The sequence below is a fragment of the Sceloporus occidentalis genome, unplaced genomic scaffold, assembly GCF_023333645.1.
Source record: "Sceloporus occidentalis isolate IW3139 unplaced genomic scaffold, rSceOcc1.0.p SCAF_6, whole genome shotgun sequence".
NCBI lineage: Eukaryota > Metazoa > Chordata > Lepidosauria > Squamata > Phrynosomatidae > Sceloporus > Sceloporus occidentalis.
The window spans coordinates 19,182,292-19,206,673 of NW_028316986.1; the positions used below are offsets into that span (position 1 = coordinate 19,182,292).

The window sequence follows — 24,382 nt, forward strand, 5'->3', positions numbered from 1 at the left end:
TTCCATGGCCAAGCAGGGATTCAAACCCTGGTCTCCGGAATTGTAGTCCAACACTCAGCCCACTACACCATGCTGGCTGTTGTGTGTACTTCATAGTGTTACAGAAATAACATAAATGATTTTTACACGTGTCTGTCCACTGATATCTTTATTATATCAAAAAGGATGGATAAGAAAGTATTTCATAATTAATTCCCGTCCCCCCCTTACTAACCCACCTCCCCTCTCTTCTTCTTTGCATCAGGGCTATTTTGAAAGCTGCAACATACACAGAAATAGAATAGCAGGTTTTGAAGTAAAAGCTTATGCCAACCCCACCGTAGTTCGTTGTGAAATTCACCATGGTCAAACTGGAGGAATTTATGTTCACGAAAAAGGAAGAGGACAATTTATAGAAAATAAGATCTATGCAAACAATTTTGCAGGTGTATGGATTACTTCAAATAGTGACCCAACAATAAGGTACCAATTTTTATTTTGGCTTGGAGACATTGGCTAGATCATTGTGTGTGTTGACCAAATGTAATATGTTTGTAGTTGGTTTTCATCATTTGGGACTTAGGATCATATAAGCTATTGGAGGAGTGGAGGGAGACTGTATGAAAACTAGCACTCAGTAACCATGCAAACACGAAATAATTCACATTTGCTGTTGGCTGCAACAAATACACACAGACACACACATGTTAAAGTATTTTATTCTGTTTTAAAGTACCAGACTTTATTCTTGTATTCAGAATAAATTTCTGTGGCATCTGAATTAAAGGTTCATCTTTTATGTGTTTAGTATTTCTTTTATTACTAAAATATTTAGGTTATATGTGTCTGCTTAGATCATATGACATATGTAGCTTTATTTTATCTGGCTTTTGTTCCTTAGGGGTAATGCAATTTTTAATGGGAATCAAGGTGGAGTCTACATCTTTGGTGATGGCAGAGGCCTTATTGAAGGAAATGACATCTATGGTAAACAACTGAATAGTTTCTCCATTGCACATGATATTCTTTGTGTCCATGGGCCACACTATTTCATTATTTACATCTTTCAACAGGGAATGCATTAGCAGGGATACAAATTCGAACAAACAGCTGTCCCATTGTTCGACACAATAAGATCCATGATGGCCAACATGGTGGCATTTATGTGGTGAGCATCTCAATGTGGTTTTGTGATGAACTTTTTAATTTGTTATTTTCAGAGTTTAAATAAAATTATGCTCCCTTTTTCTTCCTTTAAAATTAATAAAATCATTGTTGTCTGTGGTGACTGGCAGTGCCTCTGTAGGGTTTCAGGAGGGCGCTCTTCCAGGCCTCTCTAGAGAAGCCAGTGGAAATAATGGGCACTTCCACTGAACTGGTAGTTCACACACTGATAACCTCAAGGCTGGACATCTGCAGTGAATTGTACATTGGGCTACCTCTCTCCTAAGTTCATTTGTTCAAAACATGGCAGACAGATTGGTTACTAGCACATCTAGGATTGATCTTATCACGCCATTAGCTGCTAGTTAGTTTCCTGGGAAGGTACAACATGTTGGTTGTTACCTTTAAAGCCCTACGTGGTTTAGATCCAGGTTACCTAAGGGATTGCCTCCTCCTGTATAATTGGTCTTGTACGCTTAGGTCCTCTGCGGACATTTACTCATCACCCAGGACTAAGTTGGCAACTGTCACCCAGTACCCTTCCATGCAGTTACTATAATAAAAAATAAAACATGAAATTTTACAGACTTTTTTTTACCCAATTAACATTTTTTTTAAAAATGTCTTGCAGCAGCAAAGGACAATCTGTGAGATGCATAAACTATTTAGTATATCCTACACTTGCTTCAAAATCCAACATATCTGTGATAAGGAATCTGTGGCCTTCTAGACTCTCCCCCCCCCCCCCCCATCCTACATGTGAGACTTTCTCAGCTTTTCCCATCTCCCTACTCTCTCAACTTTCTTCTGAAAGATGGTGAGATAAAGATTTCCTGTTTTACCTGAATTATTCATTTGCTAACATGCAAGGGGAGCTTTGGTTGCCATTTAGTACATTCAAACAAAAATCCACCAAACAGTGATAACTTTATTAGCCAACCGAAATGCACAATATACTTGTTGCAAGCTTTCAAAGCTCCACTGGCTTCTTCATCAGACAAGATGTTACATACCAAGCAGGTGAAAAATTAGAGATGTTAGTAAGATTCCTGCATTTTGTTGTTTCTGTCCTTAGTTAAGATGGTATGGGGAGGGTATCTTTAGCAGGTTAGCCCCTCCTCCTCTGGCCATGTAGCAATTGGGCAAAGTCCAGGAAATTAAAGTCCATTTGCATATCAACAAGGGCTCCTCTTTTGCAATCCAATGTTTCCATTCCTATGAGGCCATAGGCCTCTTTGTAGACAGAGGACAATGGATTCCTCAAGAAGTCTCTGTGTTTTTGCATCAGGAACATTTTGGAAGGCGTTGAGATAAAACATGCCAATCTGCTCCGTATTTGAGAAGAAAAAAATGTTTTACCTTGGTTGACGATCCCAGTCCGCTGGCTCACTCAACAGGGTTCCCCTGTTTCAGCTACAATGCAGTATCTCACAATCCAGAAAACATGCAGGGGGTAGCTGTGTTGACCATTTAGTAAATTCAAACAAAAATCCACCAAACAGTGATACCTTTATTGGCCAACTAAGATGCACAATATACTTGTTGCACACTTTCAAAGCTCCACTGGCTTCTTCAAGTAAGATGTTACATACCAAACAGGAGAAAAAATAGAGATGTTAGCAAGATGTCTGCATTTTGTTGTTTCATTAGCTAGGTTAGGATGTAGCCTCTATGCATATGTAGAGTCAAGCCTTTAGTAGACTTATATTAAAGTGCAAACTATTTGTGTTGTCAATTCTTAGAGGACCATAGTTAGGCAAGGACACGTTTCTGCTATTCTGCTGATTTAAAGCTAGACCATACCAGGCTTGGCTTTGATATTTTTGTTTCTTCTTCGTGGTCTCTGCGAATCACACAAATGGGTTTATTCTGCGCCTGCGCAGGGATACTTGGAAACTTCTAGAATCTCTGGGCAGAATAAGATGTATCTTTCTGCAACTTTTTGGCGGTAGCTCCGCTCACCCCTATATAAGGCCCCTAGTGGCCCACTCTTGTTCAGTTCCTTCATTCCGCCGCGCTGAGCAGCTCGAGGAACTTCGCTAGCATTCGCTTCTGCTATTAAAGGATCTCTGGCTTAATCTGACCTTCGGAACGGTACTGACCATTCCTATGGACTTTCCCTTGAACTCTGACGATTTCGGCTTACAGTTAAGGACTGACCCCGGCTTGTTTGACCACTCTTAACGGATCTCCCTGTTAATGTTATGGCCTCTTTTAAGAGGTGCACCAATTGTGAGGTGAAGATTCCCATGGCTGACTGCCACGACAAATGTGTACTTTGTCTGGGGGAGACCCACATAACGAGCGCTTGCCCCCATTGCAAGGCAATGTCCACCCAAGCCCTCAAGAACCGGGACCGGACCTTGAAGGCAGCCCTTTACGACAAAGTTCTAAGCCAACCTTCAGCTTCGACGGCTTCTGGGGAAGGAGATGCGAAATCCTCCAAGGCCCCCAAGAAGAGGCAAGGGGATAAGCAAAAGGCCCCCAAATCTACCGCCACTGACCACGGCGCCAAGCGGGCTCGCTCGGCGTCTCCCCCACCTAAGGTCCATCACAAGGGACCCCCGAGCACGGTCTCGGTGCCTCCACCAGACTCCAGACCCTTGACCGTCCCGTCGCCTGAGACCAGACCAATGGCAACTCCGATTCCGCCTGCCTCGGTACAGTCGACATTGACCTCGGTCCCACTGGAGCCACAGGTGCTGATCTCCAGTCACTTCTCTGTGCCAACGGAGGATCTCCAGATTGTTAACCTGGATTGTTCCTCTAAATCAGAAGGGGAAATTCCAGACTCCGATGCTCTGCCTTCCCCTCAAAGGGCCAGGCCCAGATCCCGCTCTCATTCCCGGGACAGACGATGAGCCCACTCCCGCTCACCATCACAAGCTAGACCCCAGGACCGCTCTCCACGCCATAAAGATCGGGCGGCGCTCGGTACAGAGGCAGATGAGGCTTCCGCCTAAGATGTGATTGACAGAGGCCTGCCTGATCGGGATCTCTTTGAGTCCTACCCGGACCTTGTTTATGACCACCACACTGGTCAATACTGTTAAAATATATTTCTAATTTGTATTGAAAATGTTCAGATGTGTCAATGGTTAACTAAGGTTTAAAATGGTTCCTGTTGCAGGCCAGAAAGCCTAGGCCTGGAAGAACAAGTCTTCAAGGACATTTGCTGAGACATAATATAAACAAATGTATTATTGTTATGCTCGTGTAGTATGGTGACTTCATGAGAAAGAGGTGTGTCCATTTGGTGGGAAAGTTGATCTTGTGTGAGAACAAAGACTGATGTCACATTCGAGCTTCTAGCATGGACTCTGAAAGAGTATAGATGTATAGTAGCCTGCTGTGAAAGTGTAAATAGCAACAAAGTCAATAAACCCTCATTTGAGTGAAAATCTGTGTGGAAGTTACTTTGATCCTGAGTAGCTGAGAAGACTGCATCTGTTCCAGTTGGTACCAGTTCAAACCACCGGCAGCACGAGACATCACCCATAACAAAGAGTTTTTTCTAACAAATACTTGCTTCCCGTGGCCCCATCTCATCTTCGCCAGAATCTCCCTGGGCCCACCAGAACCAAGATGGCTCCCCACCAACTGGACATGGCCTTCGATACCGATGACCGTCCCTTGACTCCCAGGAGAGAAGATTCACCCGCTGCTGGCTGTCTGAGCCGTTCACGGTCCCGATCTCCAACCCGTTTGGGGTCTCCCATGTCGGATACGGAGACTCCTTTCTCTTTTGTGGAACCGGTGGTGCCCTCTCCCACTGATGACGTCAGAGTTTTCGCCGATCGCATCATCAGGATGGCTGATGCCCTGAAACTAGAGGTCACCCATCCTGATGAAGATGCTCTCGACCCCGTGGAGAGGAGGATCCATGGTTCGGCGCCGGCACCACCTGCTTTGGCTTACCTTCCATCACTGGAAAAGATAGCGAAGAGGTCTTGGGACACCCCTGCCACCATAGCGTCCACCTCTCGCAAAATAGAAAACCTGTATAGGGTGACGCCATCAGCACCTTTTTGGCTCTCCAACCATCTCAAGCCCAATTCGGCTATTGTTGAAGGGGCTCAAACTACCTTTGCCCCTCGCCCATCCTCCTCTCCCATGGACAAGGACAGTAGGAAGCTTGATGGACTTGCCAAGAAGTTTTATGCTTCTGCTGCACTGGATATGAAAATAGCCAACTATGCAGCATGCATGGGAGCTTATATCCAGTTGTTGACAGAAAAAATGGATCCCACCATCCTGGAACTTCCAGAGGACAGAAAGCGGATGATGATCGCCCTTCGGAACGAGATTCATCTCATGGCAGGACAGCAAATCATCTCTGCCAGACACTCTATGGACTGTGCATCCAAGGTACTGTCCGGATCAATAGCTCTCCACCGCTATGCCTGGCTTCGCTCTTCGGAGCTTACCCCTCATGCCAGAGCGGCTATAGAGGACATGCCCTTTGATAATTCAGGGCTGTTCAACAGGGAGACAGATGAAAAGCTAAACTTGCAGTACCGGATGAAGACAGCAGCTAGAAAGCACGGCATCTCGACATCCTCTTCAAAGTCACCACGTCAGAGATACGGTACGCACCGACCATGGTACCCCCATCTCAGTACCGCTTTCAGCCTCAAGACCGGCCCTTTCAGGCCCCAGATAGTTCATCTCGTCCTCCTCCTTCCCATTCTCCTTCTGCTCCGCCTGATCGTCGCCAGTCCTCTCAGCCCAAGTTCCAACAGGGCTATAAGAAAAAGGACTCCCATGGCAAGAGGAGATATTGAAGTTCTCCTGCGCACTCCGTCCCCATCTTTGGTGATAGACTAAGACCCTTCTTTAACACCTGGGCATCTATCACATCTGACTCTTGGGCACTAAACATCGTCCGCTGGGGCTATGCCCTTGAGTTTTCAGAGCTCCCTCCTACTGGGGCTCTTATTTCCACCGTCCCCTCAGACACCCTTCTCGACGAAGTGCGCACGTTATTGCACAAGGGCGCCATCGAGCCCGTGCCCCCCTCTCGGACCCGATATTGTTTTTTCTCCAGATATTTCACTGTTCCAAAGAAGGACTTTGGCCTTAGGCCTATAATGGACTTGCGAGGCCTTAACTCTTTTTATTGTCTGCAAGCATTTCTGGATGCCTCTGTTTTGCCACTTTTGCAGAAGGACGCCTGGTTTGTGACGCTGGACTTGAAAGACGCGTACTTCCATATTTCCATAAGGGAAGATCATCGCAGGTTCCTCGCATTCACTGTTGGACCCAAGATCTTTCAATACAGGGTCCTCCCCTTCGGTCTCTCCACAGCCCCGCGAGTCTTCACGAAGTGCATGGCACCCATGGTGGCATACCTGCGCCGGAAAGGGATAACGGTCTTCCCGTACCTGGACGATTGGCTTTTCACCGCGCCTTCCCAGGAGGCACTTCTCAGAGACGTCCAGTTCTCCCTCTCTCTTCTCGCGGCCTTGGGTCTCCAGGTCAACTTCGAGAAGTCAAACCTAGTCCCCACCAGACGTATAGATTTCATAGGTACAACACTGGACTCCGTGATGCAGCGGGCATTCCTCCCAAAGGCACGATTCCTCGCACTCACTATGACAATCACAAACCCGCCCATCCTTCCCCTCAGTGTCTCGCTCATTAATAACGCTTGCTGTCGCGCTGTTGCGGCTCATTCGGAACTGAACAAGAGCGGGCCACCAGGGGCCTTATATAGGGGTGGGCGGAGCTACTGCCAAAAAGTTGCAGAAAGATACATCTTATTCTGCCCAGAGATTCTAGAAGTTTCCGAGTATTCCTGCGCAGGTGCAGAATAAACCCATTTGTATCCATAAGGTTGGATTCATAAGGTTTCAACAACCTCCATCCCCCAGTTTCTATCCCGACGCCGGCATGGAGCCTAGATACAGTCCTGGCGCAACTAACTTCCAGACCATTTGAGCCCATGGCTACCACGGATTTAAGACTCTTGACATGGAAGACAGCCTTTTTGGTAGCCATCACTTCAGCTCGTCGGGCTGGTGAGTTGTGTGCCCTTCGAGCTGACCAGCCTTTTCTACGCTTTCATAAGGACAAAGTGGTTCTCCGTACAGACATTACCTTCTTACCAAAAGTGGTGTCTGCCTTCCACATGAACCAGGACATTGTTTTGCCTACGTTGGCCCCGAACCCGACTACTGACTGAACGCCAAATTCATGCTTTGGATGTCCACAGGGCATTGGCTTTCTACCTGGATAGGACATCTGGGACAAGGCGCGCAGAGAGACTTTTTGTTTGCTATTCTGAAGCTAAAAAAGGGTTGCCTGTATCGGCTCAAAGATTTTCTAAATGGGTGGTTAACACCATCCGCCTGTGTTATGAGCTGGCAGGCAAGCCTCTCCCTAGTTGGGTTCGTGCCCATGCAACACGGGCGGTAGCAACATCCTCTGCCTTCTTGACTGGGGTCCCGCTAGAGGATGTCTGTAAGGCTGCAGTCTGGTCTCAACCACTAACTTTCATTAGGCACTACAGACTGGACGCCAGAGCCAGCCAGACAGGAAGCAGCCTTCAGGAGGGCAGTGTTACTTTCTGCCATACATTGAGTTGGTTGTTGTGTTAATAAAAGACACCAGGTTGTTCACTTTACATTCTTTATTAGAGTGTTTCTTGTGGATGTTAATTTGGTGGCTTAGATACTGCGACACTCCCTCCTCTGACTTTAGCTTGCTAGTCTAAACCCATTTGTGTGATTCACAGAGACCACGAAGAAGAAGGACAGGTTGCTTACCTGTAACTGTGTTTTTTCGAGTGGTCATCTGCGAATTCACACAAACCCGCCCATCCTTCCCCTCAGTGTCTCACTCATTAATAATGCTTGCTGTCGCGCTGTTGCGGCTCATTCGGAACTGAACAAGAGCGGGCCACCAGGGGCCTTATATAGGGGTGGGCGGAGCTACCGTCAAAAAGTTGCAGAAAGATACATCTTATTCTGCCCAGAGATTCTAGAAGTTTCCGAGTATTCCTGCGCAGGTGCAGAATAAACCCATATGTGTGAATTTGCAGATGACCACTCGAAGTTACAGGTAAGCAACCTGTCCTTCCTTAACAAAGGCTGAACCCTTAAGAAGCTCGAATCCCCAACATCACCAAGGTTCCCCTACCCTCATTCCCCCAGCTAGCTAACTCCATAGTATTCTCAGGACGGCATGGATAAGCAACCCACAAAGTTCGGATATCCCTCTCGTGCCAGTGAACATTACAGGCAAATTAAAAAATTTGTGGATTGCTTATCCAAGCTATCCGAGAACGAACGCTCACAATAAATACCAAACTCGCATTTTCACCCAAGGCAGGTTTTGAGCCACCCCCGTGCCCCTCACAAGCAGGCACTTACATACAGTGGAGTGAAAGCAGTGCTCATGAGTCTTTCTTCCCAATTTCACCAGTCCTTTCCTTCCTTTTTTCCTCATACAGGCATTTGGGCCATTTTTGGTCATTTTTGAGTATGTGTGCTGAGCTGCAGAACTCCCCAAAGGGTGGTTCAGCAGAAAGAAGTTCAAAGTAGGCATATGCTCACAACCTCCACAGCATAGGAGTGATTGCATAGAACAGTAGCAGCAGCAGCAAACCTAAAGTGAATGCTCCTCACCAAAAGGACCCATTGATGCTGATTAATTACAGAATGTCAAGTGACAGTTGCAAGGAGGGGAGGGAGAAGAGAAATGGAGCAGGCTTGGAAGAGGAACCAAATGTCTTGCATGGAGTGGCTGACTGGGACCTGAACTGAAGCACTCTTCTTTGAGAGGGAACATAATTGCTTGCCACACTGCAGTCTCAGTCCCACTTACATTTATATGTTTTTGTTCTGTTTTTAGCATGAAAAAGGCCAAGGTGTAATTGAAGAAAATGAGGTTTACAGTAATACATTGGCTGGAGTCTGGGTAACAACAGGAAGCACTCCAGTGCTGAGAAGAAACAGAATACACAGTGGTAAACAGGTATGTTGCTAATTACAGTGTTAGTTACATTAATGATGCTTTGAAACTTGTTAACAAATATCTTTTTAATTCTTCAGGTTGGTGTTTATTTCTATGACAACGGGCATGGAGTGCTGGAGGACAATGATATCTATAACCATATGTACTCAGGGGTTCAAATCAGGTAAAATATAATTTTCTTGACTTACTTAAAGTGGTTAATACATTAACCAAATTTCCCCATTGAGATAATATTCCTCCTGAACAATTGCTTTGTTTATGCCCATTCAGTCCACCTGCTTTCCTTTCCTGTCTCATGGGGAAACTATTACACAGTAGTAGATTTTATCCTGGGTGTGAAACCGATGATAAAGAAGGGCCTGTTCAATCATTAGACAGAGTTATACCCAGTGTGATAGATTCTGGCCTAAACTTGATCAGGGTTGCAGTGGGTGGTCTGAGGCAAGTCACTGTCTTCCCACACCTCCCTTTTCCACTGAGAACAGTAAAATAAAATCTGTTTTGTAAGACATTTGTATTACATAAAATATTTCTTTGGGAGGTGGGGAAGTGCTCTATCCTTTTCTGTGCTTTTTATTGGTCACTTCAAAAGAAAATTAAATGCTTTCCTATTCAGGAGGAAATATTTTCACTTTCTGAATGGGCTTTGTTTCTTCTCTGAAATCAGCAGGTACAGGATCAATACATCTTGATTGGTTTTGCAGTGTCATGACATAATTTATATTTTATTTTGTTTTATTTCCAGGATTTATATCCTGCCTTTCTCCCATAATGAGATTCACATTTGCTACATGATCCCTGATTTAGCTAGGCTTATTCTAAAGGGGAAGGATTTCAAACCACAGGGTGAAAACATTTCCAAACCTGTAGTAGCAGAGAGAAAGAACTGTCCTCTCTATGATCAGGTAGCCTTAAGGTCACCATAAATTGGAAACTACTTGAAGACACACAACAACAGCAGCTGAAAATGGGACCAGTCAGTGCAGCTTTCTACTTAACTTCCAGATACTTTATGTACCTGAACACTTCCGTGAGTTTAGATAGCAATATCGATGATAATGAATTGAGATGAACATGGGGTGTGACTGTTTCAAGCATTATTTATACATATTAAAAAGGAGAGTCTAAGAAGTGGAGGAGCAAAAGTACTCTCAAGTTTACCACGCATGTACCCAGTTATTTTCTTCTTCATGGTCTCTGTTAATCACACACATGAGTTTTATTGCGCCTGCAGAGAGCATATTTAGAACCTCCTAGAATAGCTAGGCCTGAATTATGCCCCAGATTATGCAGTGCTAGTAATGCTTTTCTATTTTAGGAATATTTTAATTAACTATAAGAAATATTAAATTCGAACTTCTTGTTGTTTTCTTCTGCACAGAACTGGAAGCAACCCCAAAATTAGGCGCAACAAAATTTGGGGAGGACAAAATGGTGGGATTCTCGTTTATAACTCTGGTAAGTTTCCATTTTGTTTAATTTTCAAAATTTAAAATACAAAACTGATCCATGGCTCCAAAAACATTGCCTTTTTCTTTTAATGTTTAAAGGGCTTGGCTTTATAGAAGATAATGAAATTTTTGATAATGCAATGGCTGGAGTATGGATTAAGACAGACAGTAATCCCACATTAAGAAGAAACAAAATCCATGATGGAAGAGATGGTGGTATCTGTATATTCAATGGTGGCAGAGGTAGTGTATTTTCACTTTTATCACATTTACTAATAGCAAGATAGGTACCTTTAAAAAAAATCCTGAAAATTTTGTAGTTCACATGCACTTGTTTTTCCACTATCACTCTCTAAAAACACACAGAAGTCCCATCACATTCTATTTTTTTACTGTACTAGTCCTATGATAAGTTGTTTAGTCATATTTACTGTAAATAAAACATGCAGTACTCTGCAGTACACACATTGGTGTGTCAAAATTCTGCTGACTCATACTCAGCCTTTTCTGAGCAGTTATGAAATTATGGTTAAAGAAAGAACATATGGAAAACTTGCTTGAAGTTTTTCAAATTGAAAAGACCACAGGAGTTCAGTTTCCCCACCTACTATGGAAAACCTGTGCTGTGTTTACATTTAGATACCCTTGCATTTTAAGGTAAAGAAAACACACCCAACTGTCATTGTGGATGAGTATATATTTTTTCCTGTGCTCATAAACAAATCTGAGACTTGACCCTGTACTTTGTTCTGTGTTAGGCCTCCTTGAAGAGAACGATATCTTTAGGAATGCACAAGCTGGAGTCCTTATCAGCACAAACAGTCATCCTGTGTTACGTAAAAATCGAATATTTGATGGATTTGCTGCAGGTTTGTAGTTGATTTCTATTGGTTACCACAACCAATTTACAGTATTTAGGCCTTGTCAGCCAGGTAGAAAAAGAAAAAAAGGTTGAGATTTGTTTTAATTTTACTGCCCTTCTCAGTATAGGCTGTGCTAAGTATTTTTTACTGTTCTGATATGCTGTTACTCATTTCCAAAATATCAACAACAAAACCATGTAAGAGAACATAAAATGCATATCATCATGGCAATTTGCATTCCAAAGATGAATAAGCTCCTTTTTATTGTAAATCTATCATGTATCCTCCTTCAGCCTGTACTCTGTATGCAGGTTGAGCTAAATGTTCTGTTCCATACCTGCTTGTACCAGTTTCAGATAGGAGAATTGGAAGATTTAATAATATTAAAAATAATAAAATTTATTTATATCCTGCCCCTCTACAAGATGCAATCGGGGCGGCTTACAAAGATAAAAATAAACATGTATTTCAAAATTTGTACTTATAAGCAAGAATCTAGCCTCATAGGGAAAAAAGACTTACAAGAAATAGTTTAGTCATCAGATTACGGTGGTGTGTAATTTTTCATAGAATTATAGTATCTGTCCAGTGTTACTGGACCAGGCTGAGATTTTTGTTCTCCACTTTCCATCAGTAACATTGGGTCATCAACCACAGTCATATTGCACAGCCCTTCATAGTGTATGCTTTGGTGATTGTTCAGGAATGAGCCCTGGCCCTTGGAAGTTGGACAGATGATAGTAAAGCTTTCCTCCAGCCATGTCAACATTTGAAACAACTTTCTGCTTCTACTGGATATATATTACCCAGGGTGAAAATACCATGTTGCTCTGGGAGTGGATGGGTCCGATACCATACATGGTATATTAATTAAATGTATGTGCTGCATTTCAGCAAAGTAATATTCAGGGCAGCTAGAATAGAGAATTAGAATGATAGTGATAATGCAAATCAAATAAAAACTAAATTGAAATATATTAAGAACAGCACTCACCAGTTAAAACCTTACTTAGCAGACAAATCAGCTCAAAAGCCAAAGCCCCTCTAAAAAGTCAGCCGGATGTTGTTGGAGTCCAGCTCCCAGCATTCCTCAGTAATCCCTGTATGGGCTATGGGTGATAGGAACTGCAGGCCAACAACATGTGAAAGATTACATGATTTCTACCCTGGCATTTCCAAATCCTGGAAGCAGTCACGCAAGAATCGGGCTGCATTACTTTGCAGTGCTTCACACAATGCATAATTAACTTATGGAAATTCATACAGTGAGCCCTTGCTTTACACAGGGGATCCGTTCTGGACCACCCCCACCCCCGTAAAGCAAATAACATGTAAGCTTGAGCCCCATTATAACCAATAGGACTTATGCTTGCTATGTGGCCGCATGTGCGCCCCATCGGCACGTGTGCAATTCGCAAACCCCATTGGATATAATGGGTCTCATGCTTGCTGCGTGGCATTGCATGCATGTGGGGCATGTGTGCATTTCCCAGGCGGCTTCAGTGTATGCTGAAAGCTGCCTATAAGGAGCCTGGGTATGGTGCGGGCTCACTGTATTATAGGATGCGATAGCCATTGGCATTTAAGAATCACAGGTGTTTCAGTTTAGCCATGGCATTTTAACTTCATATATGGAGTACATTTAGTATATTTCTCTTAGCACCACCCTGGTTTATATTTTTGCCACTTTCCCTGAAAAGGCAATGCTCTGATGTGCTATCACTTAATAATAAACCTTATGAAATATTATCATGCTGCTGAGGAAGATAGCCTTTTTATGTCTGCAGTCAGCTTTTGTAAGAGTGTGGATTTACTATGAGTGCAGGTTAGCATTTTTTTTTTCTTGTTTGAGCAGCTAAATGATTCTAGTTGTTAAAAAGCTAAATTTATCTACTGTATTCATTTTGCTGGACTAATTTTCTTCTCTTTTTAAGGTATTGAAATAACAAATCATGCAACTGCAACTTTAGAAGGCAATCAGATTTTCAATAACCGGTTTGGAGGTTTATTTCTAGCCTCTGGTGTCAATGTGACAATGAAAGGTATGTTTAATTATGCTTACTTGAAACTCAGGCTGCATTTGCATGGGAGGAATAATGCACTTTGACACTGCTTTAACTGTCATGACTCAATGTTGTGGAATCATGGGATTTGTAGTTTGTAGTGGAATCAGAGCTCACACTATATCTCACAAAGCTACAAATCCCAGGCAATTAGAAGTGGTGTCAAACTGCATTATTTCTCCAATGCAGATGCAGCCTTAGTAAAGCTGTTGGTATTTATTACTTTTGCACAGCTGCACATATGACTCTGGGAACCTAAGTAAGCTATCTTTGGCAAAGACGTTTTGTCCATAAAAAGCACTCCACCTAAAACAGCAACCTCATATTTACTGACTTGCATTGGTATTTCTACTATTGCAACCATTGTTATATCAGTCTAAACAAACATCTTCAATACAAAATTAAAATTCTCATCACTGTTGGACTGCCAGGAATTGTACACTTGCATTTTTTATGGATGAATATTTCTTTTACCCAAATAACAGTTGAAGCATTATTGTTGCTTTTGAAGAAAGTATTAGCAAGAACTTCCACTGTAAAGCTATGTATTACTTAAATACTTTTAATATATTATGTATTGTAGAAAGCTTAATGAAATGTGACTTTTGCCTTGACAAGGTACGTTTTTTAGTTGTATCCAAAATAACTCTCCAGTTTAAAATAAACTCAGGATCTTAATTGCATCTACTACAGCAGGGGCCGGCAACCGCTGACACCAGGCCCGTGGGGCAGGGCAGGAAGGAGGCGGGGGAAGAGGAGGAGGAGGGAGGGAGGAAGGAAGGAGGAGGGAAGGAAGGTAGGAGGAGGAAGAGGGGGAGGAGGGAGGAAGGAAGGAGCAGGAGGAGGAGGAAGAGGAGGAGGATTTCCATTCCATTTGTATAGGTCTGCTTTGTTTTAACAATGATAGTGGTGATGATGATGATGATGATATCAGTCAGTTGAGACATGCACTCTCTTTCTGAAGGTGAGACAGTGTGACTTTCCAAAGTGCATTTCTGTGTATTTTCGGTGCTTTTAATGCTAAAAGGTCTGCTTTAACAATGATAGTGGTGATGATGATGGTGATATTGATATCATCCAGCTTCTGAGACCCAAATGTCCTCCATTTTGATTATGCCTAAGAAACATGCATTTATATTAACATTTTTAAACAAATCATCATTTTTTTCGCATGTCCTCCATTTTAAAAAATGTGTCCTACATTTGAAAATGTTGTCCTATATTATTTAATTATTTATTTTTTGGCTTCAGCCCCCCAGTTGTCTGAGGGACAGCAACCCAGCCCCCGGCTCAAAAAGGTTGCCTACCCCTGTACTACAGCAACAATGAAATCTTTGTTAAAGGGAGTCCTCTAAAGGACTGAGGACTTCAGGATACTGAGCATGATCCAAAGTGGTAACAAAAACAGCAATGTGCTATATAGTTAGCTATATTAGGGGTACTGGAAAATGGTGAGAAGGATCATGAAGGCAAAGAACTAAGAGGAAAAGCCTGTTGGCGTTTGTTTCCTCATAAAAGCAAACCCACCCTGGCTATTACTACTTGGCTCATCTGTAGTGCTGGTCATTTTCCCTTGGCCATGCTATTATACCTTTCAGAACAGAGCAGAAACGACACCTGGGAAGAAACATTAGCTTTTGTGGCTGTTCAGAGGCAAGTGAAAGAAGGATGCCTGCTAGTTGTTCCAGCTTAGGAAGGGCAAAATCCTATGCATGTTTACTCAGATGTAGGTCACCTTAACTTATAATTTACTTGCAGACCATGCCAATCTCTCTCTAAAAATGCATTTTGATGAAACTGATGAGTAGATAGAATCCTAGTCAAATGAGGCAGCTTCCAAGTTAGACTTTTGGAGAGTAACTTTTACTCATTGAAATGTCGCACACATACTGATTGCTTGGTGCCCCTTGTATAAGCACTGAGGACAGTGTGTGCTATTGAGCCATCCAAGTAAAAACTCCCATTTGAGTATAATATTAAAACATAGTAAGACTGCAATCCTAAATGGGGAATACACCCCACAGAAACATACCTCAAAGTAGACATGTTTTATTTTGTTTTATTAATTCTAGCTCAGATACTTTGTGCGTTGGAAAATGCCTTTCAGATTCTAAATTTTCCAGATTTTTCTGTGTTCATTAAATGTAGGCCTGGTTCACATGGGCCCTCAGTGATGCCCTCATCACATGCTAGGGTTGCCTCGGGGCAGAGTGCCCACATGTGCCGCAACCCTAGTACGTGACGAGGGCATAACAATGGTGGCACCCTGTATACACGGTGCTGCCATTGTTATGTAAGTGCTGTGCGGCATCCATGCAGTGCTTACATAATGTGTGCCAATGGCACACTTGTTATGCCACCGCTGCGGCGTTAGAAGAACCCGCTTTTTGTGGGTTCTTTTTCCACTGCTGGGAAGCCGCACGGTTTGGCAGCTGCGGCTTCCCTCCGGCGGAAAAAAGGGCCGCCACCAGCCTAGACAGAATCCAAGGTATGTACTGGGCCATAGACTCCCATCCTTTCAGTCAGGCTTAATTATGTTTAGCTTCAGCAAGATTACAGCATTGGTCTCTATTACCACTTCAGTTTGGGGAGCCATGCTGCACAAAAGTGCATATGCTGATGTTTTACTTCAACATTTTTCTCAACCGTAGACCCAGATCTCTTAAAAGAGATGTCGTATAACCTTTACATCAGAGTACCTGCTGGAATATCAAGGTTTACAGATTCAGGTGTTGGCTTTTCTATTATGCTATGTTTCAGCATGGAAGAATAAAGTGAAACTGTGAAATCTTCCATCTTTTTACAGATAACAAAATAATGAACAATCAAGATGCCATAGAGAAAGCTGTTAGTAGAGGCCAGTGTTTATATAAAATATCAAGTTATACCAGCTACCCCATGCATGATTTCTATAGGTAAGTAACTTGAGCATAGGATTTTGTTTTTTACATTATGACTTTTCAAATGCTGAAGAAATGATTTGGTCTTAACAAATTAACATTGTATTCTAGATGTCACACTTGTAATACCACAGACCGCAATGCTATATGCGTAAACTGTATTAAGAAGTGCCATCAAGGACATGATGTGGAATTTATTAGACATGATAGGTATGTTGGAACAAGTGCATTTGGTGGAAAGCTTGAGTGTGATGGTTTTGTAAGTATGAATTTCAAAGATGTCTCTCTTCCAGGTTTTTCTGCGACTGTGGTGCTGGAACACTGTCCAATCCTTGTACACTAGCTGGAGAACCAACACACGATACAGATACACTATATGACTCTGCTCCTCCTATAGAATCTAATACACTGCAGCACAACTGAATTACTTTGGGAAGAAAAAGAAGTCCTGCCATTCTATCATTAACTGTTAATTTTGTTTTTTGAGGAAGTTATACTTGCCCATTTCTGCAGAGAGAGACTTTAAAAAATGGATGTGTAAAGTGGTGACACTATGGAGCTCAACCTACCAAAAAGAAAGTGGCAATATGTTGACTCAGGATAACAGAACTGGGCGTTTCAGCATTACTGTGTAAACAAAGACTAAGGGACAGATGTGAAGAAAATGAGCTGCATCTTTGTACAGATACCATCTTCCCAAAGGCTGGTGTTTCTACAAGTAGCATTGAAACTCAGTCCCATTTGCAGTAGTACTATTCTGTAGACGAGCAGCAGTCTTTGTTGCTGCCTTTATGGACATGGGTACCAATTGCTTTTTGTAATATGGTAAAAATGTGAGCTAGCACTTCTGCATTTATTTTGATTTTTTTTTAACATTTATTCAGATTGAGATGATTTTAATGCTTTAATCTCATGTAGTTTTTAATTTCAAGCAAATCTTATTGTACTTGAATGTGTCCTGTTTTGTTAGCACACCTAGACTTGCTGTAACTGTACTCATGTCCCAGTATGTACGTTCTTTCTATGAAAGAGAACACTAATCTTAAATTATATCCAGCAATTTTTCTGGTATCCTTTTGCAGTTAGGACTTCCCCTGCCCCTCCCTTCCCTCATGATCTTTACATCATCTTTAAAAACCAACAATGTTTTAATGAGACTTCTTGGGAGATAATGCACTATAAAACAAAGTACACAGGCAGCAGTTTGCAAATGGAAGTTTTACTATGTTTTAAAGTACACTGAAAGAGTCTCCCCAAACAATCTTGTATTTTACTCTGTTCACAGTTTTATTGAACAGTTTCAACATTACTCTTATGAACTGCTGAAAATTGCAATTTCCTGCTCTAATGAAGATGAGAAAGTATATAGATGGCCCTATACAGTTTCATAGCTTTTTTCCATTTATGTGTATTGGTGACAGTGGGTAATCAACAGCCTGAAAGTGTATGCATGTACCATAACATCTAGACTTAATATATTGTGGAGTATTCAATAACCATTATGTAGAGGGTAGCTAAGAATTAAAAGGGTTTAATTTCCTAGGAAAGACAATGGAAAATGGTCATTTTTAAAAAATAAAGTTTATTAGATCATTGTGTTGTCAAGCATACTGCCTTTCAAAACTGCTGTAGAAACTATACAGGGTTTCTCAAACCTGAAGCAGAATTTTCTTAAGACCATCTCGGGATGGTGGTGTGGTATCAGCCATCTGGCAAAGGTCCCTGGGAAAAGAACCATACACTTGTTCAAGAAACACATGAAGAACCATGGGTAAAGGTATCATTTATATCAGCATCTTTTTAACATTAAAGCACAACAGCAGCTTAAAATGTGTTATCCACCATCCATGCAGCCCTTTTATCTAATGAATTAAAGTGGTTTGAAGAAAACCAAGATCCTCTCTAACAAGGAAAAGGTCAACAATGGCATACATTTTTAAAAAAGATCTTACCTAAACAGTTTCAGCGAGACAGTACTTCTCTCAAATTCCTTTGCTTTTTTGTGACCCTTCTGAATAACTTCTTCTGGAATGTCAGCAAGCTTTGCAGCATTAAAACCATAGCTTTTAGGGCAAGCTCCTTTAACAAACTTATAGAGGAAAGTGATTGTTTCTTGACTAGGATCTTCGCTCTCATTTTCCACCATACATGCCTAAAAAAAAGACATCTATTAGTTCAGAGGGCTTCCTTCCTTGGATCCTGCACAAGAACTATAAATCTTTAGACTGGCTACAAAGTAATAGAACTATGATGAGAAAAAAGCAATTTAAAGAATTTAAATTGGATTTTGATTACCATCAGCTTAATTATAAATAGCAACTGTACATCCTGTACAGCCTCCCTGCCCAACTGTGGACTTCCCACCCTAATGGCAGTGCACACGTGGCACCATTAAAAACCATGAGAATTTAGGACCAATGGTTTTTGGAATTGGGGGAGGGCAAATGAGTCCAGAACAGAACTCCTGCAGATACTAAGGGCCAACTGTATTGTAATTGCACATTCGTAACTCTTCTGTAGCCAGTTATTGTTGTGTGTCTTCAAGTTGTTTCTGACTTATGGCAACCCTAAGGTGAACCTATCGCAGGGTTTTCTTGCCAAGTTTCTTCAGAGAGGAATAGACATTGCCATCCTCTGAGGCTGGGAGAGTGTGACTTGCCCAAGGTTACCCAGTGGGTTTACATGAACAAACTGAGATTCAAACCCTGGTCTCCAGAGTTGTAGTCCAATGCTCAAACTGCTATAGCATGCTGGCTCTCCAGTCAGTCAGACATAATTATAACTGCCACCTCTCCAAATTCTACAAAGTCACTGCAAGCTATGGATGACATTCTGCTGGTGATCAGAGTGCAGTAGTGGCACTTTCCAGATCTCTCATGCCAGGGAGCAATGCTGTGACAGTCAGGAGGAAGATCTAACACAATTCTTCTCAGAGCAGAAAGGGCCTGGAAATGTCATCCTACTGCGCTGTGATCACCAGCAAAACAGACTTCCATTGTTCAGTGCTAGCTATTAAGATAGTCGGGACGGGATGTATTAGTTACACTTTCATGACTAAGTGATGTAAGCTCTTGGCCAGCATTTTTATTAAAAGTAATAATAAATGTGGATATTCATTATTAGGACAGTTCTGTACTGCTTTTATTCTAGAATTCACCAATTAGTTTGTTAAAACATGCAACAAAATTATTTCACCATTTTAGGAAGCAATTGATTAGACTGACGACTGCAAAAATGCCTGAACAAAAATGAGAGAAAAGCCTCCAGTGGGAGTCCCTTTGATGTCAATGGGAGAGATGATCATAAAGTATCTACAGTATGACAGATGCATGATCTGGTTTAAAAGAATATTCAATTAACTTTCCTTGTACATTTGCACAATGTGCTCAGAAATTAAATCAATATACTCTGGGGAAAGGGGACTTGGCACTTAGAAGGTAAAGAGACGCTAGTTCCTAAAGCTTTGCTGGTTTTACAGAACACATGAAAGTTATAACCAGTAAGCAACACCACAGAGCAAGAAAAAGACAGTATGTACCATGTGTCCCAATTGCACAGAGGGACTGAGAGAATAATCCTCTACTAAAGAATGGTAGTGTGTTGAAAACATTGTGCGGCATTTAATACTCTCTGAAAGTTCTTTGACAACTGCACTTGCGATGGCAGTTCCATCAAATGTTGCTGTACCTCTGCCTGAAAATTAAGAGAGAACTGGGTCAATTCAAAAAGATCAGAACTGCAAGTGATAATTCAACACTTGCTGTAACTTGACCTTTAAAAACCTCTGATTATCTTCCCTAAAGTCACCTAAACAGCGAAGTTTGTAAATCAATATTACTAAAGATTTAAAAGGCAGTTTTAGAAAAAACCTCTACATTGCCTACAGTATAGTTCAAGCAAATCCTTTAGTGTTATAGGTAGTATGAACAATTACAATGGAGGTATTTCAAACCACTTCTAAACATTCCATGTTCCCATTATGGTTTAATATTTATGGTTTAATATTTAAAAGCTCACTTTTACTAACAAAGCAGAATAAAAGGTTCTCATATGTGCAAGAAAGCGTAATTTCCATTGATATGTCCCAGGATGATCCTAATAAACATACACAAAAACAACCTGGAATATGAAATGAAAAGATGGAGAGAACAGCAGGGCTGGGAATGCTGGAGTGCAACTCCCAGCATTCCTCACCAATGGCTGTGCTGCCAGGACATAGGGAGACCAAATGATTTCTTCCTCCACTTTAGAATACAAGGAGCTTTGTAGGTAAACCAGGGGGTAACTGGTTTACCTAATTATCAGCTTGGGATCTCATCTGAGTTTCTTCCAAATACATTACAACATTAAATTCTGTATTGTTAAGAATAACTTTCTAGAGCAGTGAGTGGTTCTCAACCTCCCTAATGCCGTGACCCTTTAATACAGTTCCTCACGTTGTGGTGACCCTCAACCATAAGATCGGTTCCTAAGACCATTGGAAATATGATTTCCGATGGTCTTGGGTAACCCCTGTGAAAAGGTCCTTCAACCCCCAAAGGGGTCACGACCTACAGGTTGAGCACTGCTGTTCTAGAGGTTGGAAGGGACATAACTAACTTGAATATCACAATTTGTACAGCTGGCCCCCTACATTTATGGCTTTGACTTTTGCGGATTTCACTAATATGTTCTCTCTAGGAACTGCTGGGTTCTTCAGCATGACTCTATGGCCAACTTCCACCAGAGGTCATGCAGGAGGACCTAGACATTCCTAGATAGGAAACTTCTCTAGGCATTTGAAGGCTCTCTGATACAATTTTGTGGCCAGCTTCCAGCAGATGTTAACCACAGAGTTGCTGGGAAGGACCTAGATATTCCTAGAGAGATGTTCTCAGGTTAAAAAAAAAGGTATTTTATTTGTAATTTTTCCACTTTCACTGGGGTCCTGTGTCCTTAGCCCCAGTGAATGCGGAGGTCCCACTGTATTTCTTATCACTACAGTTGTCCCTCCCTTTTCGCAGACTTTGAATCTACAGTTTTGCTCTTCGCGGGAGGGACAAAAGCCCATTAAAATAACGACGCATTCCCACAAGTGAACACCCCATTATTTTCTATGGGATTTGAATATGTGCGAGTCACCATTTTCATGAAGGGGTCTGGAACGGATTCTCCGTGAATTGGGAAGGGCTACTGTATTCTGTAATAGGAATGTTAGAGAAGCAACTGGAGGTGCAAATCCTAAATAGGGAGGAAAAAGACTCAGAGAAGCCAATTACTCTTTTGGATTCTCCATGTAAAGAGATTTCTAAAGATTGAACCTTTAATCCCCAGCATGCTTGCTTCCATTTGAAAATGGCACATGCATTAACATTTTTGTTTGAGTCCTATTACACACAAGTAATAACCTTTTTGTATTTTGAATCAGTCCTGGATACATCCTTACTAGAGAGATAGCACAGGGAGAAGGAAGCACAATCAATACACAAGAAGTCAAACCATTTAGTCTAAAATGAAACGTGTGAGCAAATCCACCAATCCTGCCTCTGTTTACATCCTTCTGATCAAGTGCATATTGGAGAAGCTGAAGCTTGCTACAACACTAGAATGTTTTGATTTAGTTCCATTGGTGATTTACTCACTATCCTTGGAATTCACCTTAACCCCACAAGTGCATTCATGTGTAAAATGCACCATTTCTTTCCTCTCTGCTAGAAAAAAAAATCCATACTGCAAATATTTCATTCCCTGATAAAATGTTACAGATGTGCATGCTCTGTTCTTTGAGTCAACACAAAATTCTGGAAGTGAGACAACATACTTAGTTATTAACTCCACACTCTTGTTTTATACTTATACTTATGGCATACTAGCAGCCTGGGTTCTACATACTCATAGCCTCACACAATTGGGTTATTGCACAAGTGCAGAGACTCTCCTTAGTAAGTTACTGAATAATAATTGCACCAGGGAACTTTTTCCTATAGCTCTATAGACTGGTTTGATGAAGGCATGCTAACTAATGGTATATTAGTACATCACCTGTGATACTAAATGGAACCTTCTCTGCATTCAAGATGCTAACAGCAAAACAGGATGGCCATTTTATGCACTTGGCTCTGACACAGCTGAATTACAACTAATTAAGCTGTCCTGCCGTGTCCAATCACCATGGCAGCATATAGTCAGCCCTCCACATTTGCAGCTTTGCCTTTGTGGAGTTGATTATTCACCAATTAGTATTGTCTTTCTAGGAATCTTTAGGCCCTCTAATGCAACTCTATGGTCGATGCCCACCAAAAGTCTTGCTGGAGGAGAGATTCTTAAAAGAGAACACATCTCTAGGCATTTGTAGATTGTCCCGACTAAATCTACGTACAGCATCTGACAGGTGTGGACCACAGAGTTGTGCTGGAGGATGTAGATTCCTAGAGGTGTTCTCTCAGGTGAAAAAAACTAGTTTTTATTTGCGACTTTCCCACTTCCGTGGGGGCACTATACCCTTAATCCCAGCAAATGTGAAGGGCCCACTGTAGTTTTAAACTTTCCCAATTGTTCTGCATGCTGCATAGGCCACACTGGTGCTGTCCCAGTATCATCAATGCACATGTACCAGGTAATTTAAATGAGATATGGCACATATAATGCCCCATCATTAAGTATAATATAAGCAGACAAAAAGTGATGTCAGGAGGGAGTGAATGCAGAGCTTGTCAATGTTACAGCCAGATCATAAAATTATTTCTGTATCATTAGCCTACATACCAAGTTCATCCATGAGAACAAAGGAATGTTCTGTTGCATGCTGTAGCAGACTGGAAGTCTCACTCAGCTCCACAAAGAATGTACTTTCCCCTAGTGAATGAAACACATGCTGTCAACATTGGGTAATGAACACAATCCTTCCAAAGACACTTAAGGTTTTGCAGGAATACCAACCAATGAGAGATTAAATTGAAATTATGTTTATTTTTATACCAACCTCATGACATACTGGCCTAAATCCTGTTTTAGTTCCAACTAGAGCAGAGCCCAGTTGGAAGTACCTACACATTGACTTGCCATTCAACAGGTCTACTGTAGTTGGGATTGCCAACAGGATAGTTCCAGTCATTGATACTCCTAAACAGAAGCTGACTTCATTTTGTGCTACATCTACTTCTAAAATTTTGGCATTGAAAAGGCCATTTCAGGCTACGATGAAGTAGCAGTGGAAGGCCCAAGATGGCTTAGTGAACTCTTCAGTCATGTGGGGAGCTGAATCTAGGTACAAAATGAATTCAATTCAGATCTGTTTTCAGGCAGTGCTCAGTCCTTTAAATTTAGTGTGCTCTTGTTATAGTTACAACTGTGGTATTTTACCTAGCCCTCCAGCCACTAGTACCATGGAACAATGTACCGTATTTTCCGGTGCATAAGATGACCCCCAACTTTTCCAGTTAAAATATAGTTTGGGATATACTCGCCGTATAAGACTACCCTTCTTCCAACGCACACCAAATAAAAATTAAATACATCAGATTTTATTTCAATATGGTAATTTTAATTCAAATGCTCATGAAATGCAGGTACGTAGCAGGAAAACTTGTATACAAAGCCTGCATTGGATTGATCAGCTTTCCCTGCCTGCTCAGCCCTCCCTGTCTCCAAGACTATCAGAGCGGCAGCACAAACACAACTCTTTTTTCCATTCCCCGGGTGTTCCAGACGCCTGCAGCTTGTTCTGCCCTTCACTTACACCTTCCCGGTGAGGTGCCCCTTCACCTCATCATCAGGACCGCGTTAAGTCACTTCTTTCCATGAATCCTGGTGAGTGGATTTTCTTCTACCATACTTGTATAGCGCTGCCCTTGCTGCTTTCACATGGTCGCCGCATACGGCGGGGATTCGGCTGCAGCCGTTTTTGAGCTCCCCCACCATATGCAGTGACTGCAGATTCTCCAGTCCAGCTCAGAAATTTCAGCACCTGTCCTGTAAGATGACCCCCAACTTTTGAGAAGATTTTC

General features: G+C 42.0%; 2 protein-coding genes across 4 annotated transcripts in view; one reads left to right on the forward strand and one right to left on the reverse strand.

Annotated features, from left to right (window-relative positions):
- Positions 1 to 17,966, forward strand: part of LOC149310452 (F-box only protein 11-like) — a 121,959-nt gene extending 103,993 nt beyond the window's left edge. For both annotated transcript variants that reach the window (XM_089528975.1, XM_089528976.1), the window contains exons 12-23: positions 245 to 462; positions 881 to 966; positions 1,053 to 1,147; positions 8,998 to 9,120; positions 9,198 to 9,283; positions 10,502 to 10,578; positions 10,671 to 10,814; positions 11,330 to 11,440; positions 13,369 to 13,476; positions 16,304 to 16,412; positions 16,509 to 16,607; positions 16,691 to 17,966. In XM_089528975.1, coding sequence (XP_089385101.1) covers positions 245 to 462; positions 881 to 966; positions 1,053 to 1,147; positions 8,998 to 9,120; positions 9,198 to 9,283; positions 10,502 to 10,578; positions 10,671 to 10,814; positions 11,330 to 11,440; positions 13,369 to 13,476; positions 16,304 to 16,412; positions 16,509 to 16,607; positions 16,691 to 16,820 — 1,386 coding nt within the window. In that variant the 3' untranslated portion in view covers positions 16,821 to 17,966. The remainder of the gene's footprint in view (positions 1 to 244; positions 463 to 880; positions 967 to 1,052; positions 1,148 to 8,997; positions 9,121 to 9,197; positions 9,284 to 10,501; positions 10,579 to 10,670; positions 10,815 to 11,329; positions 11,441 to 13,368; positions 13,477 to 16,303; positions 16,413 to 16,508; positions 16,608 to 16,690) is intronic.
- LOC149310453 (DNA mismatch repair protein Msh6-like) overlaps positions 17,960 to 24,382 on the reverse strand; it is a 28,627-nt gene continuing 22,204 nt past the window's right edge. For both annotated transcript variants that reach the window (XM_089528974.1, XM_089528973.1), the window contains exons 7-10: positions 23,142 to 23,231; positions 19,936 to 20,090; positions 18,350 to 18,549; positions 17,960 to 18,119 (exon numbers count right to left, since the gene is read on the reverse strand). In XM_089528974.1, the coding sequence (XP_089385100.1) occupies positions 18,047 to 18,119; positions 18,350 to 18,549; positions 19,936 to 20,090; positions 23,142 to 23,231 (518 nt within the window). In that variant the 3' untranslated portion in view covers positions 17,960 to 18,046. The remainder of the gene's footprint in view (positions 18,120 to 18,349; positions 18,550 to 19,935; positions 20,091 to 23,141; positions 23,232 to 24,382) is intronic.